Source organism: Trichosurus vulpecula, chromosome 3, assembly GCF_011100635.1.
Source record: "Trichosurus vulpecula isolate mTriVul1 chromosome 3, mTriVul1.pri, whole genome shotgun sequence".
Classification (NCBI taxonomy): Eukaryota; Metazoa; Chordata; class Mammalia; order Diprotodontia; family Phalangeridae; genus Trichosurus; species Trichosurus vulpecula.
The window spans coordinates 212866806-212883134 of NC_050575.1; the positions used below are offsets into that span (position 1 = coordinate 212866806).

Below are 16329 nucleotides of genomic sequence, written 5' to 3' on the forward strand. Positions count from 1 at the left end.
TAGATTCACCTGTGACTTCATCTCTGTAGGAGCTGCCAGTAAGGTACTTCTTTCAAGGCAGATTAGTATTTACTTTTGCAACTCAGACTCAGAGATTCACCTGGGGACGCTAAGAAGTCTTAAATGACTCCCCCAGGGTCACACGGTCAGTACAGGTCAGAGGCAACACTTGAACCCGGGTCTTCCCAAATCCAAGGCTGGCTCCCTATCCACTTCTCCATTTACCACCTCTCTACTAAGACAGCTTTCTACAGTACTACACAGATATGGAGACCAGAGGAGACCTCAGAGATGGGCACAATAGATGAATATCTGCCATTTCATCAATGTTAGTGTTACATCCTGTTAAAGTGAGCATCAGTGAGGTGGGGGTAGGAGAAGCATGTGGATCTCAGCACATGGTGCTTCTAGAAGCAGAAGGAGCAAGGAGCAGGGGGTAGGGCAGAAAGTGTCTAGAAAATGAATGCATCTGCAAGTCCCCAACATCCCAAGGCTATGCTATGCCTTCCACATTAAATAACCCTTCTTCACTGGTAGAACCATCTCCTGCAGTGGGGAAGGACCTCCTGTCCCTCCTGCATTACATTTTTGGAATGTATTTCTTTTAGGATCGTAATGAACATAAGACAAGGAGATGGAGACATATTAAGCTTTGTGAATGGAGCCTTCATTCTGGCATGTACTAAGTGAAATTTTTAGGTCCTCTTATTGTAGAACACCAAGCCAAAGCTGTTAAGTAAAAACCCTCTAGAATGAATGAAATTCTCTCTAAAAAAGTTCTGGGTATTTTCATAGACAGCTAAGAAGGAGCCAGCAAATAAGAAGGGTTTTAAGTTTAGGCAGAGAGAAAAGATTGAAAGAGATGATTCAAGGCTCAGTTCAGATGCCACTTCTTACAGGAGGCCTTTCCTGGTCTCCCTTACTACCCCCCCAATAAATTGTTAATGTCCACTTCACCCCTCAAAAGTACTCTGCTATTTCATACATATTCAATATTTATCTGCATATGTATTATTTCCTCCATTAAAATATAAGCTCCTTGAGGGCAATCAGTCTGCAAGCATTTATTAATCACCTCCTACATGTCTGCCTTTGGGCTAAATTCTGGGGTTAAAAGTGAAACAGTCCTTGCTTTGCAGGAATTTGTAATCTGTGGAAGATGGCATCTATGTGTATAAGTACAGTGTGTCTCCCAAAAATCTGAGCAAGCTCAGCTTTTTGGGACAGTGTATATAAAGGAAGTTGGGGTTGGGGAACATGAGCACCTGGAGGGCATCAGGGAAATCCTTCAGTAGGGCCAAGAAACTTTTGGTTTTGTTTTTTTACGTCCAGTAGTTAGCACCGTCCTGGCTCACAGCAAGTGCCTAATAAATAAATGCTTATGGAACGAATGAATGAATTGAATTGAATATAAAAGTTTCAGCTACTCATAAAGGGTTCAATCCATCGAAAGATCAGTCTTCTTCTTATTAGATATTTTATCTCTCATCACTCACCTTTATTGCTATTTAATGATCAGTCACTGTGGTCGTCTCTTTCTAACAGGAGGAGCCCTTCCTGAGGACCTACAGGAACAGTAACTATACATACCCAGTCAATCCTGTTATTGAGGTAATCGATCAAGGTCACGTGTTTGTGTTTCCACAAGCTCCCATTATTTCCACTTGGCAATGTTCTGATTACATAGTTCAGTATATCTGCATGCTTGGAAATGTCCACACCTTTCATTCTATGAAGTATCAGGCAGGCAGGACAAGCAGAATTCACTCAGGTTTGACCACATCAGAGAAAGTAAATGCCGGAACACTGGCCCGAACATGTTCATGAATCGTCATCCCCCGTTTCCAGGTTACTGCTGGAAAAAATACCAATTTAGCCATTACTCTTGAAGATTTGCAACTATGTTCTCACAGTCATCTGTTTCTGATCAGGCAAACTTAACCTTTCTGGAGGAGTCAGTGGGGAGCTGGGGGAGAGATGTCAGTGAATTCCTGCTTAGTGACTGCTGATCTTAAAGAAACTTTAATCCAAGTTGCTGGGTCCATAACAAACTTCCTTCTTATTGCATTGACTATTTAGAATCAGAAACGTCAATAAGTCAGCAAGGATTTATCAAACATCTACTATGTGCCAAGTATGGAAGGTGGGGAGGGGGAGGGAGGGAGGGTGGAAGGAAGGAAGGAAGGAAGGCCAAAAAAATAGATCCTGTTCTCAAGGATTTCCCAGTCTAACAGAGAAGACAGCATGCGAAAACTATATACAAACAAGCTATATACAGGAAAACTGTAGTGAATCAGGAAGACACTAGTATTAAGAAGGAACTGGAAAGGCTTTTTGCAGAAGGTGGAATATTAACTGAGAACTGAGGGAAGCCAGAGAGACCAGGAGGCAGAGGAAAGCAGGGAGGAGAATTCCAGGCATGCTGGACAGCCAGTGAAACGGCCATATGTAATGCTGAGATAGAGCGTCTTGTGCAAGGGATAGCAAGGAGGCCAGTGTCCTTGCATCACAGAGCAAGTTGGTGGGAGGAGGGGAGATTAAAGTGTAAGAAGATTTCTCTGTTTGTCTTTCTGTGTCAATAGCTTAAATCTGTCCTTTCTGGGAGAGGGAACCTAAAATTTGATTGCAGCTATGAATAAAAAACTTGGAAGTCGCTAGAAATGCTGGATGTACAGGAACTTACCTTTCCATTCTTATTTCATATGACTTCATATCATTTAGTCTCTATTCCCGTAGAACTGGTCTGCTAGCTACCTTCCTACCCATGACATTCCATTTCCCACCCCCGCACCTTTGCCCAGGCCCATGTCGGGAATGCAGAATTCCCGGCTTCTCTCAAAGCTCAAATGCCACCTCCTACACACCTCCTTCTTTTTCCTTTCCCCAGATGTAAGTGGTTAATTCTGCCTGAAATTACTTTTTATTCACTCTGTATTAAACTGTGTGTATGCATGTGTATATGTATATAGATAGATTATATATATATGTATATATAACACATACATACATTTATATGCACACATATATAAATATACACATACGTATGTGTGCATATGTATTATACATACACACATATGCATACGATAATGTGTATGTGTGCATATAGATTATTCATACACATATATAACACACACATACATATTTATATGCACACATATACAATATATACAACACACATATGTATATGATAATAATGTGTATGTATGTATATACGTGTGTGTGTGTGTGAATGTATGAATGAAATCCCATCCCCACCAGCAGAATGTAAGCATGGCAGATTGTCTTTGTTGCTCCAGCACCTCACACAGTGCCGTATATAGAATAGATATTTGTGGAACTGAATCAGTAATTACACAGATAGCAAGCATTTATACTGTGCCTTAAGGTTTGCAATGTGCTTTTTACGTACATCAACAGAAAAAAACTCTCTGTGTAGGTGTCATTATTATCTCCAATTTACACATAAGGAAATTGTGTGTGAGTGACTTGCCCAAGGTCACATACCTAGAGCATCTCTAAGGCAGGTTTTGCACTCGAGTCTTCCTGATTCCATGTCTAACACTATCCACTGAGGTACCAAGCTTCTTTGTGCATCTCCTAAGCCAGTGAAGATAAGGCAGTCCTTATTTCTCTGCCATTCATGTAAACATAGACTATTTGCTAAATATATAGCATATTATTCTACCTCCTTGAAGAATCCTGTACCCTCTTGATTTGTATATTCTGGGTTATATCATAAGCATTAATCTGATGCAGGGGAGATATTTGCCCTGCTAAAAGCAAGTCACTGAGATATTTCTCAAGTGCTGATCGTTATATTATGTTAAAACACTATTTTCTTCTTGAATTTCATATTTAAAACCAAGCTTCATTAATTTAATGATTAGTTTTGGAGACTAACATAGGGAATATGTCACTGAGTTTAAACTGACCAGTCTCTGAGAAAAAGCTAAATGATGTATCAGATCTTCCCAAAGCCGTCCAAACAACCTGAAAAGATGAGGGAACATCAGAGTGAGATTTCTATTAAATCCATCTGAAGTTGATTACATATTTGGTGCCCCATAATCTAACTAAGACATTTTAACAAAATTTGGCTCAGCCAGATTTTTAAATAGAGAAAAGGAAGCATCAAAGAATATTGATGATTGGATCCCCTAGAAATTCAAATCCCATTCAGCAAGTATTTCTGGAGAGCCTGCTGTGTGCCTCTAACTCTGGCAGCCAGTGTGGGCAGCTATTCTGGAGAGAGAGAGGGAGGCCCATAGGATGACACGCTTCGTTTGTCCCCTTGGGGCCTTGAAGCATTTTTAGCTTTGGCAACCACCTGTCCAAGTGCTTTCATCATCCTGTGCCCCATCGCTTTAAAAATTTGCTTCTTGTATTTCAGGTATGACAAGCACACTGCTTTGAGTTTGGATGAAGCTACAGTATTACAGGAATTCCTCTATTCATTCCTAAGTTTATGTGTCCAGAAAATTAGCACTTCTTAACTCTACAGTCATGAATATGTGAGAAAGCTGGTAGCATTATGCTATGTTTTTCTAAAAACATTTCCTCTAACTAGGGTGGCACAATGAGGGGTTTGCCCCAAGGCATCAGATTTACAAGGTTCTGACAGCTCTTGTAGTCCTTCAGAAACTAGAAACAATGGTGCTTAGGATCTTGTTTGTAAGAATACTTAGTTAAAATAGGAAGCTCCCCATCAGTAAGTGAGGAGGGGGCTACTTCTTCTCCATCTTCTGACCCTCTTCCCCCTCTCTCACATTCAGCAGACTCCTCACCAACAGACCCATAATTCTTTTACAGGATCTCAGTCTTCCTCCATAGAGTATTCTTGTTCCCCTTTTCCTCCTTCTCTAGGCCTGACACATGGTACTGGCATAAGAAATAAAAATTCCTAGTTATAAATGATTCCTTACTCAGGCCTTCATATTGCAATTAGCTTTATTTAAAAATAATAATAATGGTAACTCTCCTGGGAGAGAATATACGCCGGTAAGGTGCCGGCTTAGGAGATGATCATAACATAGCAACAGTCTCTAGCAGCTGGTGGTGAGGTAGATAAGAGCGTTAGACCTGGAGTCAGGAAGACCTGAGCACAATCCAACCTCAGACACTTGCTACCTGTGTGACCCTGGTCAAGTCACTTAATGTCTATCTGCCTCAGTTTTCCCAACTGTAAAATGGAAGAGTAATAATAGCACCCATTTCCCAGGGTCATTGTGAGAGTCAAGTGAGAAAATATTTGTAAAGGCTTAGCACAATGTCCAGCACTGTAGGTGCTTACTAAATGCTTGTTTCTTTCCTCACTATCTACTATGCAAAATACCAATGACCAGCCCCTGCCTGCCTTGGGATACTGCCAGACCTTTACAATTCAACCCAACAAACATTTATTGAATGCCTACCATGTACCAAGCTGGCACTCCAAAGTGGATAAAAAGAAGGCCCTAGTCCTTGAGGAGCAAGCAATTATAATAATTGTAGGAGAAGGGGTTAGGACAGGTAGACATTATGCAGATCACAATGTGAGAGTCAATGAGTGAGGTACAAACAAGCACTATGAGGGGGTGCCTCCTGGCTGAGAAAAGGAAAAACTATCAAAAGGAGGTGGCATTTGAGCCTTAAAAGATGAGTAGGATTTCAACAGGCAGAAATGGTGTGGAGGGCATTCCAAGTATAGGCGAGAGCAAAGACATGGAGGTGGGAAAGTAAGGGAATATGGTCAAAGAATAGCTGGGGTATAGGAAACACAAATGAGTGGAGTGTGAGACAAAAGCTATAAAGTTAGGGGACATCCAGGTTGTGGAAAGAATGTTAAATGAATGATGTAAGTATATCTACAAGTGGGATGCATTCATCCATTCTGTCTTCTCTAGGCACTGTATCAGGATGTTTAAATATAGTGTAGCTTTTGATCTTACCTGCCCCTTACACCAGCACAGTCCTACTTTGTTGAGGTCTGGATTTAGTTGAAGATTGGTGGGTAATTCTGGGCTGGAATTGATTTCTCTACATTGTGAATGTTAAGAATTTTCAAGAATAGCCTGCCTTATAAAGTAGTTTCTCTTCTTTTGCTTATTTTTAAAGAACTGGGGCAGTGACTTCCTGTGCCCTGAACAAAGGTCATCCAGCAGGGCTCCCACATCAGGTGAGTACAGACAACCATGATTCCTACCATGCCCTCCTTTTCGGCATTGCCTCTTAAAGACAGTCAGCACAGCAAAGGTCCTACTTTCTTGTCTCCTTCAGTCCACCAGCTCCAGCCCGCTGACATCAAGGTAGTTGCAGCTCTGGGAGATTCACTGACTGTAAGTACTAATTCTGAAAGACTTGTTTCACCCTCCCCTGTCCTGGGGATCCAGACGCTTTAAGAGTCAGCCAAGCACTAGCTAGTCAGCCCCTCACCCAGTCTTAGCCCTGAAACAATCAATTGTCCAACAGATTGTGTAGGACCCTTATTTGAATCCAAGCTATGTTTTTTGCCAAGCAAGAGAGTCTGGGGTGGGGGGGAGAGAAATATGAATAAGATGCATCCTCTCTCCTCAGGGAGGATCCATTCACTTTGAAGTTAATGAGGGGAAAAAGGAAATGTATGATAAATGCTAAATGAGAGTAGAGATAGCAGCTGCTATAGAAAAGTGAGAGTTTGCTTTGAGCTGAGAGATTCAGGGAAGATGGGTACGGCTTCCACTGGCCCTGAAAGGGAGAGTTGGATTTAGATGCCTGAAGTTGAGAGTCCAGGGTGTCCCAGTGGATTGAAAAATCCCACAGTGATTGAAAAATGAAAAATATATTCCAACGACATAAAGTTGGCTAGTTTGTTTGGAAAAGAAGGTTTGTATAGGAGAATCAGGAACCACAAGGCCGGAAAGGAGGACTGGGGCCGGATGAAGGCAGAAATGATGTCCCTATTAAATTCACACATGATACTAAGCTGGAAAGGACAGTCAATGCAGTGATGACAAAAATGTGGTCTTAACTCCATAGGCTAGAAGGAGGGGGTGAATTTCGTAAGAAGAAACTTAATAGGGACAAAGGCAAAGACATTTGAAAATCAATGGCACAAGGACAGAATGGGGGCGTCATGGCTAGGCAGTTAATATTGTGAAAATGATCTGGGGGTTTTAGTGGATCATGGGATTTTGGAGTTAGGTGCCATCTCAGAGGCCTTCTAATCCAACTCATACCTGAAAAAGAAATCCCTACTACAACATATCTGACAAGTGGTCTTTCAACCTCGCTTGACAACCTCCAAAGATGGGGCCTCATCTTCTCTTGAGGAAGCCTATTCCCCTCTTGGACAGCTCTAATTTTTAGGAAGTCTTTCCTGACTTGAAACCTAAATTGCTTCCTTTGTAACTTCTGTCCATTATTATTGGTTTCCCTTCTGGTGTCAAGTAAAGTGCCCTCGTCCACCTCACAGCCCTTCAAACACTTGGAGACATCTGTCCCCTGAGCCTTCCTTTCTCCAGTCTGAGGGTCCTCATTGCCTTCAACCTGGCCTCATAGGTCAACAGTGGCACCACAGCCTAGAAAAGTTAATATGAACCTAAGTTGCATAAATAGAAGTAGGGTGTGGGGGGAGGGGGAAGGGAGGTGTTAGTCCCGTAGTCCTCTCCCACAACTAATGTATTGTGTCCTTTTCTTAGAAAAAGTATCCATGAGTACTGAATTTAGGGTTAAAGAAACTGGGTTGAAATCTCAGCTCTACTATGCACTATATGGCTGGAGCAGAGGGCTTCTAAGGGCCCTTTCACCTCCAGGTCTATGATCCTGTGACAAGCTGGCATGCACCCAGAGGGAGACAGTGAGAATGACAACGGCCTTAAAACTATGCCTAACCCTTATAGCTCATAGGAACTGGCAATAAAGCCTTAAGAAGTCTATAAAGGCCCCATTCCTTACCCTGATAGGTAGTAGAAACTGGCAATATAGCCTTGAGGAGAATCTGATGCCCCTCTTCAAGTCTACGAAGGGTTGTCATGTGGAAAATGGATTCAACTTATTCTGGTTGGCCCCAAAGGACAGAACCAGGACCAGAGAGTGGTAATGATTTTGACCCATTGAAAGAGGAGCTTACTAATTGATTCCAATGATTTTCCTGGCTGCTGTCTTTGAAACACTGAATGGGAATATAAAGAAAAAGGGAAAACACAGTCCCTGCCCTTGAGATGCTCACATTCAAATAGGGGACACAACATGCAAATAAAACTGCGTATACAAGATGTAAATCGTGTAAATGGGAGGTAATCTCAGAAGAAAGGGACTGGGATGGATAGGAAAGTAGAACCTGAATACTGAAGGAAGTCTGGGAAACCAGGAGTTGGAGACAACACTAGAGAACATTCCATTCAGGAAATGGACTTCCCTAAACAAGCAGACTGGTGTAGCTGAATCACAGGGTATGTGGAGGTGGAGTGGGTGGGGAGTAAGTGCGAGAAGATGGAAAAGGTAGGAAGGCTTTCATCTTATATTTAATCCTGGAAGTAATAAGGAATTTATTGAGTAGGGTGGTGACATAGACCTGCACTAAATTTAGGGTGATTATTTTGACGCCCCAAAGGAAGTTGGATTAGAATGGGGAGGGATGAGCAAGGTGACTAACTGGAAGGTTATTGTGGTTGTCCAGGAGGTGATGAAGGTTTGCACCAGGGTGGTGGCAGTGTCAGAGGAAAAAAAGAATAAGGAAAGGTAGAAACAACAATACTCAGCAACAGACTGGATGTGTGGACAGAGTGTAAGCAAAGAGTCAAGGATGACATCAAGGTTGTAAGCCTAGGCGATTGGAAGGTCGGTGGCACACTCAACAATATTAGGAAAGGTGGGAAGAGAGAACGAATTGGGGAAAGGAGAAAATGAGTTGTGTTTTGAACATGTTGAGGTTGAGGGAGTTAGTGATGATGACTGGCACTCAGGAGAGGGATTAAAGCTGGATATAGAATTCTTGCAATCATCTGAAGAGAGATGACTATTGAACCCATGGGAACTGATGAGATCACCAAGTGAAATAGTGTAGGGAGAGAAGAGTGCTCTGGAAGGTCTTAGGGAACACCTATCGTCAGAGGGTGTGACCTCAAAAATTCAGCAAAAAAGACTGAGGAACAACAGTTAGACATGAGGAAAACTAGGAGAGAAAAATGTCAGGAAAACCTACAGAAGAGAGGTTATCAAGAAGAGAGTGTTTCTCAAGGTCAAAAGCTGCAGAGAGGTCAAAAAGATGAGGAGCCAACAAAAGGCCATTAGATTTGGCAATTAAGAGGTCTTCGTTAACTTTGGAGAGATCTGTTTCAGTTGGATGATGAGGTTGGATGCCAGGGTCCAGACTAGTCAGTCAACAAGCATTAAGCACCTGCTATGTATCAGGCACTATGGTAATGGATAAGGATAAAAAGAAAGTGAAAAAAATAGCCCCTATTTTAGAGGCTTCCACAGTCTACAGGGAAGAGAGCAAACAACTGTGTATGAACAAGATTTTTTGTTATAATGGAGACGTAATTTTTTAAAATTGGAGATAATATCAGAGGGGAAGAACTAGTATTAAAGGGGATCAGGAAAGGATTCTTGGAGAAGCAGGTTTAGAAGTGAGTGGAAGGAAGATAGCTTTTTAAAGGAGTTTAGTCAAGAAGGGGAGGAGAGATGCAGCATTGAGAATAGGATCAGGTCAGGGCTGTTTTGTTTGTTTGTTTGGTTTTGTTTTGAAGGATGGGGAAGATATGGGCATGTTTATAGGAAGTAGGGGAAAAGCTAATAGATAGGGAGAACTAAAGAGCAGCGGGCCTAGTCCTCTACTTTGGGTAATGCCTACATTTAGGGAGCAGAAAGAGAAGCCTTTGAAGAAGACAGAGATGGATTGAGAGGGAGGATAATCAGAGTACTGTGTTGTCATAGAAACCAACGGAGGAAAATGCTGTTAAGGAGATGGTCAGCAGGGTCAAATGCTACAAGATCTTCTACGGCAGCTGCTATATGAACTCTGGATGGTCACTTGGCATCCACCATCTTTTATTTTTACTTAACTCTCTTTATTAAATATTTATTAAATAGAGTGCTAGACATGAAGTTAGAAAGATGTACTGTCAAATCCCTTTTCTTATACTTATAAACTGTATGACCACAAGCAAATTGCTTAACTTCTCTGTGCCTCAGTTTCTTCATTTGTTAAATGGGGATGATAATACCTCCAATATCTACCTCAGACAGTAGTTTTGAGAGTTGTTTTCATATGTAAAGTATTGTATGAGTAGTACCATATAAATGTTAGATCCTATTCATACTTTTTATCATGATTATCACATAGAATAATAGAAATTTACTAATAGATGTAATGGATCGGTTTGGGCTTAATGTTGGGAAGACCTGGGTTCAAATTTCATTTCTCATACTAGCTATGAGACCCCTGGCAAATGACTTAACCTCTCTGGGCCTCAGACAATTTGCTTCGAACTGGTCTACTAAATAATAGACGTAGTTGGGAACCTTGTTGGTAAAGGGAGTTTCCATAGCAGTAGTTACTTATGCAGTAAAATCACAGCTACTTCCAATATACTTTTGCATATTTAAATATATTTTGTGTGTGTGTGTGTATACACATATATATGCATACATACATGCATGTATGTGTGCGTTTGTGTATACAGAGAGAGAGAGAGAGAGAGAACCAAGACACGCTATGATGGGGTATAGACAAATGGACTCCATTCTCAGGAAATCTACCTTCTAACATGATTGAAGAAATAAAGTTTAGAAATTAGGACCAATTCAGTAGTGACTCTCAAGAGCACTGGGGAGGTGGGGATGGGGGGGGAAGAGAAAGCCAAATTACAGGGATTAAGAAAAAAGTGCGTGTGGAGGTAGCAAGTAGAAGCAAATGGTTTAGACCAATTTAAGGAATGATATAAATATGATCCTTTATAGAAATTTGGCAGTGAAAGGAAGGAGAGAAATTAGAATGGTTATGCAGAGAAAGAAGCAGGGTCAAGTAAAAGGCTGTTGATCTTGTTGCAAGGTTTGGGAGGGGGTTGGTTTGTTTTTGTATTTTTTTAAAAGTATAGAACTGTGCATGTTTGATGACAGAGAATGAGTGGAGAGGAAGAGATTGAAATTGAGGGCAAGAAGTGGAATAAACTGAGAAAATCAGGACTCAGGAAGACAGAAAGGGATCAAGTTAAGATTTGGAAGAGGAATGAGGCCAAGAGGAATAGAAATTGTATAGACACAATGATATTTTCAGGTGGTGAGAAGGGAAAATTAGGAAACACAGCCAAACAACATTCCTATTTCAAAAGGACTCCTGTTGAGGAAGGAGAAGGAGTAATAACACTGGGAAAGACTTTATACGTCCGGCAGAGGTTTATTATTATTAGTCAGATGCACCTACTGACAGGACAGCTAGATGGCAAAAGGAATAGAGCACTAGGCTTGCAATCAAGAAGACATCTTCATGAGTTCAAATCCAGTCTCAGATACTAACTAGCTGTATGCCCCTGGACAAGTCACTTAACCCTGTTTGCCTCAGTTTCTTCATCTGTAAAATGAGCGGGAGAAGGAAATGACAAACCATTTCAGTATCTTTGCCAAGAAAACCCCAAAATGGAATCACAAAGAGTCAGACACCACTGAGCAACAAGTGCCCATTGAATTATTTTTCTACTACGTAGGATTACAAACATAGAGCTAGAAAGGACCTTAGAAAACATAAAAGTCTAAACCCCTTGTTTTACAAATGAGTGAACTGAGGCCCAGAGAAGTTAAGTGACTTGAAGGTCACACAGAGTGAGTAGCACAGCAAAGACTAGTATCCAGGCCTTCTGATTCCCTTCCTAGGACACTTTCCACCATACCACTTGCCCAAAGTCAATTTATCTACAGCACAAGGATTTTCTCAGTCCCCTCCACTGGGGACCAGAGCCTGCATACTCACAAACTCTTCCACTTGCCTTTCGCAGACAGCTTTTGGAGCTGCAGCAACAAACATCACTAACCTGTCCACAGCTTGGAGGGGACTGTCCTGGAGGTGAGGCTCCTCTTGACTCTTCTGTTTATGATTCAGGTCCTTAGGGACACCTTTGCTGCGTTTCATCTGGAGTAGAAGGAAATTATCCCTTTCTCCTCTTAAGGGCAGGTTTTGCATCCCTTAGAGGCAGCATGATCTAGTAGAAATCTCTGGATGTGGAGTCAAGAGACCTGGCTTCAAATCCTAGCTCTGACACTTGCTATCTGTGGAATCCTGGACAGCTAACTTAGGCAGTCTCAGTTTCCTCATCTGTAATATAAAGCTGTTATCATTTAATAAAATAGGGATGATAATATATGTACTAACTATCTTATGGAGTTGTGTTGGGTAAAGTGCTTCGTAAACTCAAACCCCAATATGAATATGGGTTATGCCTGGCATCTGTCCAGAACTGAGGTACCTCTAGACATCCTTAGGAGCCTTCCCTTTGTGTTACAGAGCTTGGGGGTGGAGGGAGGGAGACGCTTCAAGGAATGGGTTTAGATAAAAAATGGAGCCTGAGTAAAGTCAGGCTTCAGAATCTGGGTGGGGAGCCCAGAATAGAAGGTATTCCATCCAACAAACACTTCTTTCAAGAATGAAAACATTTGAAAATTACTTGAAGGTGTACATAGTGCTTTCCTCACAATAGAAGAAAGAAAGAAAGAAACAAAGAAGAAAGAAAGGAAGGAAGGAAGAAAGGCAGGAAGGAAGGAAGAAAGGAAGAGAGAGAAAAGAAAGAGAAAGAGAGAAAAAAGAGAGAAAACAAAGAATAAAAAGAAAGAAAGAAAGACAGAAAGAGAAAAAGAGACCTATGCAAGTCATGCAAGTAGTCTTATACCCATTTCAGAGACAAAGGAAATTTATCCTCAGAGAGCTGACTTGATGAAGACCACATAGCCAGGAAGTAGCAGGGCTTCATGACTTCAAGTCAGGTGTTCTTTCTTCCACAACCCACTGACTACTTTGTACAGGAATAAGACCCAAGCTCTGTCTTCAAAGAGCTTCTATCCCCATTTCTCTGTTGCTTCCCCACCAACATCCTTGAGGACCTCAGGACCACTTTTACCAGCTATAACGTAGCTTCTTCACAGTAGCCTACCTCCACTCTTCTTTTCCCCTAATCAAGCTTTCCGGTCCCCTCAAAATAATCTTTCCTATGCATAGATCTGGTCCTGTCATCCCTCAGCTCCAGATCTTTTAATGGCTCCCTATTGCCATGCAAATAAAGTCCAAATTCCTTGGTTTAGCAGTCAAGGCCTTCTACTTGGCACCACTGTATACCTTCCCTGCCTTATTATTCCTCTTCCTGCACACTGTGCTCCAGTCAAACTGGACATTTCTCTTTTTAGATCCCCTCAACTTGCCATTGTAGTCTTACATCTTCATGTTCCCACCCAGGCTGTTCCCTATACCTGGAATGTTTTCTATTTCCATCTATTGAACTACTTTTTTTTTTTGTTTTAGTCTTATTTTTGTTGATATCTTTTGTTTTTACATTACCTTCATTTCCTCTACCCAGAAAGCCCTTCCTTGTCACAAAGAATAAAAGCAATGTTTGACGATTTATGCAATATTCTAAGCCCATAGCCCCTCACCTCTGCAAGAAAAGGGAATCACTACTTCCTTTTTAAAAATTGAACTTGGGCAGCTAGGTGGCTGCAGGGTGAGTAGAGCACTGGCCCTGGAGTCAGGAGGACCAGAGTTCAAGTTGGGCCTCAGACACTTGACACATTTACTAGATGTGTGACTTTGGGCAAGTCACTTAACCCCAATTGCCTTGCCTTCCCCCTTCAAAAAAACCAACCAAACAAAAATTGAACTTGTGATTTCTTCCACCTGAGGAGTTTTGGTGAAGAGCTCCCTTAACCAATGAAGATTAGCCCATTATCTGCATTTTTTTTTTTGCCTCAAATAGGTGCCTGGGGGCACTGAGAGGATGGTTATCCTCCCACAAACTCCCTGAGGGCAGGGATTATGCCTTCTCTAAATCTTCATCTCCTTCAGAGCAATTGTACAAAGTAGGTGCTTTAACATATTGGCCCCTTTGACTTTTGGGGCAAAGCTTACTGATTTCCACCTGAGTGATTCTATTTTTCCCCCACCCCAGCATTGGAGGAGATGGAATCTTGGAAACTCACACCACTTTGCCAAGTAAGTAACATAAGCAAGAAGCTCCCCTTTCTGGAAATCCAGATTTAAAGAGTTTGCCTTCTGCAAGGTTGTGACCAAAAAAAGGGAGGGGGGACCTTACTCTGTAAAATGGAAAGACCTGAAAATCCTGAGCTCCAAAGAACCATCATACCTCAAGACCCTTTAATTCAAGTCCACTGAGTCTCAGGCTGCCTCTCACTCATACTTTGTCCCTTTCTTCTTGGAAAGATATTTTGAAGAAATTTAACCCCTATATCCATGGATTTTCCACTGGCACCGAGAAGGAGACAGCTGGACTAAATGTAGCAGTAGCAGGGGCCGTGGCACAGTAAGTAAGCCTAATGGAAGCAGCGGAGTGAATCCAGGAACCAGAGTGATCCTAACTCTGGCACTTCATTCATCCTCTCCAGGCCTCAGAGCTCCTCAGAGTCTCCTCCGCTTTAAGATGAGGCATTTGGCCTAGATGATCCCTATGGTCCCTCGTAGCTCTAAATATAAGAATATCTGATCTAGTGAGGAGAAGGATGGGAATGAAAAAAGGGGGAAAGGGGAATAGAGATTGAAATGGAGGAGTGCATTGAGCCAGCTGGAGGAGATGCATTGAACCACAGGATGATAAAGCTAAGGGGATCGTAGAAATCATGTCTGTTCATCATCTCCTTTTACAGATGAGGAAACTGAGACCCAAGAGATAAAGTGACCTAGGATAGAGAAAATTAGTGAAAGAACCAGAATCAGAGTCTGAGTTTCTTGGTTTCCAGCCCTGGACAGTTAAGTAATGAGAGCAAATCCATGTTCCAATTGCCAAGTATTGGCACTCATAAATCAGACCTAAGTCCCAGCTGTCCCTAATTTGTACAGTGGAGAATGAGGTCAAATATGGGTAATTTAGAGCTTTACAATAACAATCCTTTATATTTGTAACACAATTTATCTTTACAAAGTGCTTTTTTCATGTTATTTGATCTTCAAAATAACTCTATAAGCAAGACTAGTGTTAATATGACTATTGCATAGGTGAGGAAACTGAGGCTCAGAGAGGTTATAAATGACTTCCAAGGTGTTCAAGAGAAATTGAACATGCATTGTCAGAAAAAAATATAGAGATTTATGTATCAGGAAGGTATTTAGATTAGATAGTCTTTCAGGGCCTTTCCAAGGCTCCAAATCTAATTAGAGAATAAAAAAATCTGAGGGTTAGAAGGGACCTCAGCAACCAAATATTTTATCTCCTCTACATGCAATCTGGCCTTCAAATAGTTATTTAGCCCTTCCTTTAAGACCTCCAAGGCGGGGGAGAGAGGCGGGGGAAGAGAGAGAGAAAGAAGAAAGAAAGAGAGAGAAGAAAGAAGAGGAGGAGGAAGAGGATGGAGAGGGAGAGAGAGAGAGAGAGAGAGAGAGAGGTAAAGAGAGAGAGAAAAAAGAAGAAAAGGAAGAGGAGGAGAAAAAGAAAGAGACAGAGCCTGCAATTTGCTGAGGCAGCTCATTCCACTTTTGAGTATCTTCAATATTTAGAAGTTTTTCCATCAAGCCTAAACTTGCCTCACTGCATCTTCATTTATTTCTCCAACAAACATTTATTAAGCACAAACTATGGGCCTAAAAAACCAAAATAGTGAATGCCCTCAAATACCTTACATTCTATTGGGGGAAATAACATGTATACAGATAAATATAAAACCCATAGAAATGAATGAAAAAGTATTTATGGTTACTATCATGCAGAACATTTTATTAAACACTGGGGATATAAATTTTGAAAAACTTAGATGGACCCTGCCCTCAAGGGGCTTCTATTCTAATAAGGGGACAACAAACACAGGGAAGTGACAAAGGGGAGGGGTGGTTCAGTTTGGAAAGTCCCTGGAACGGTAAGTGGAGCCACAGGGCTAAAAATTGATACTTGTTCATATAGCAATGGTAATAGTGATTTGATCAGTGATAGCATTGACCAGGGAATGTCCTCTTATCTGAAGAGTGGGATAATGGATGGTGGTTGGATGGTGAGAAGATGGCTGGAGTTGGCTTCCATGTAGTATGCCATGAGAAACACTTGACAGTTTCAGCATCATGGGTCCTAGGACAAGAGTTTCAGAGCTGAAAGCATTAAGTTTCTCAGGGCATGGACTTTGATTCAGTGAAAAGAGTGGTAACTGGGGTAGAGAGCAAGATGTAAC

General features: G+C 41.6%; 1 protein-coding gene across 1 annotated transcript in view; it reads left to right on the forward strand.

Annotated features, from left to right (window-relative positions):
* PLB1 (phospholipase B1) overlaps positions 1–16329 on the forward strand; it is a 191756-nt gene that overhangs the window by 132179 nt on the left and 43248 nt on the right. Inside the window, 6 exon segments of the mRNA XM_036749921.1 lie at positions 1546–1611; positions 6094–6154; positions 6256–6314; positions 11952–12019; positions 14109–14152; positions 14381–14480. Coding sequence (XP_036605816.1) covers positions 1546–1611; positions 6094–6154; positions 6256–6314; positions 11952–12019; positions 14109–14152; positions 14381–14480 — 398 coding nt within the window.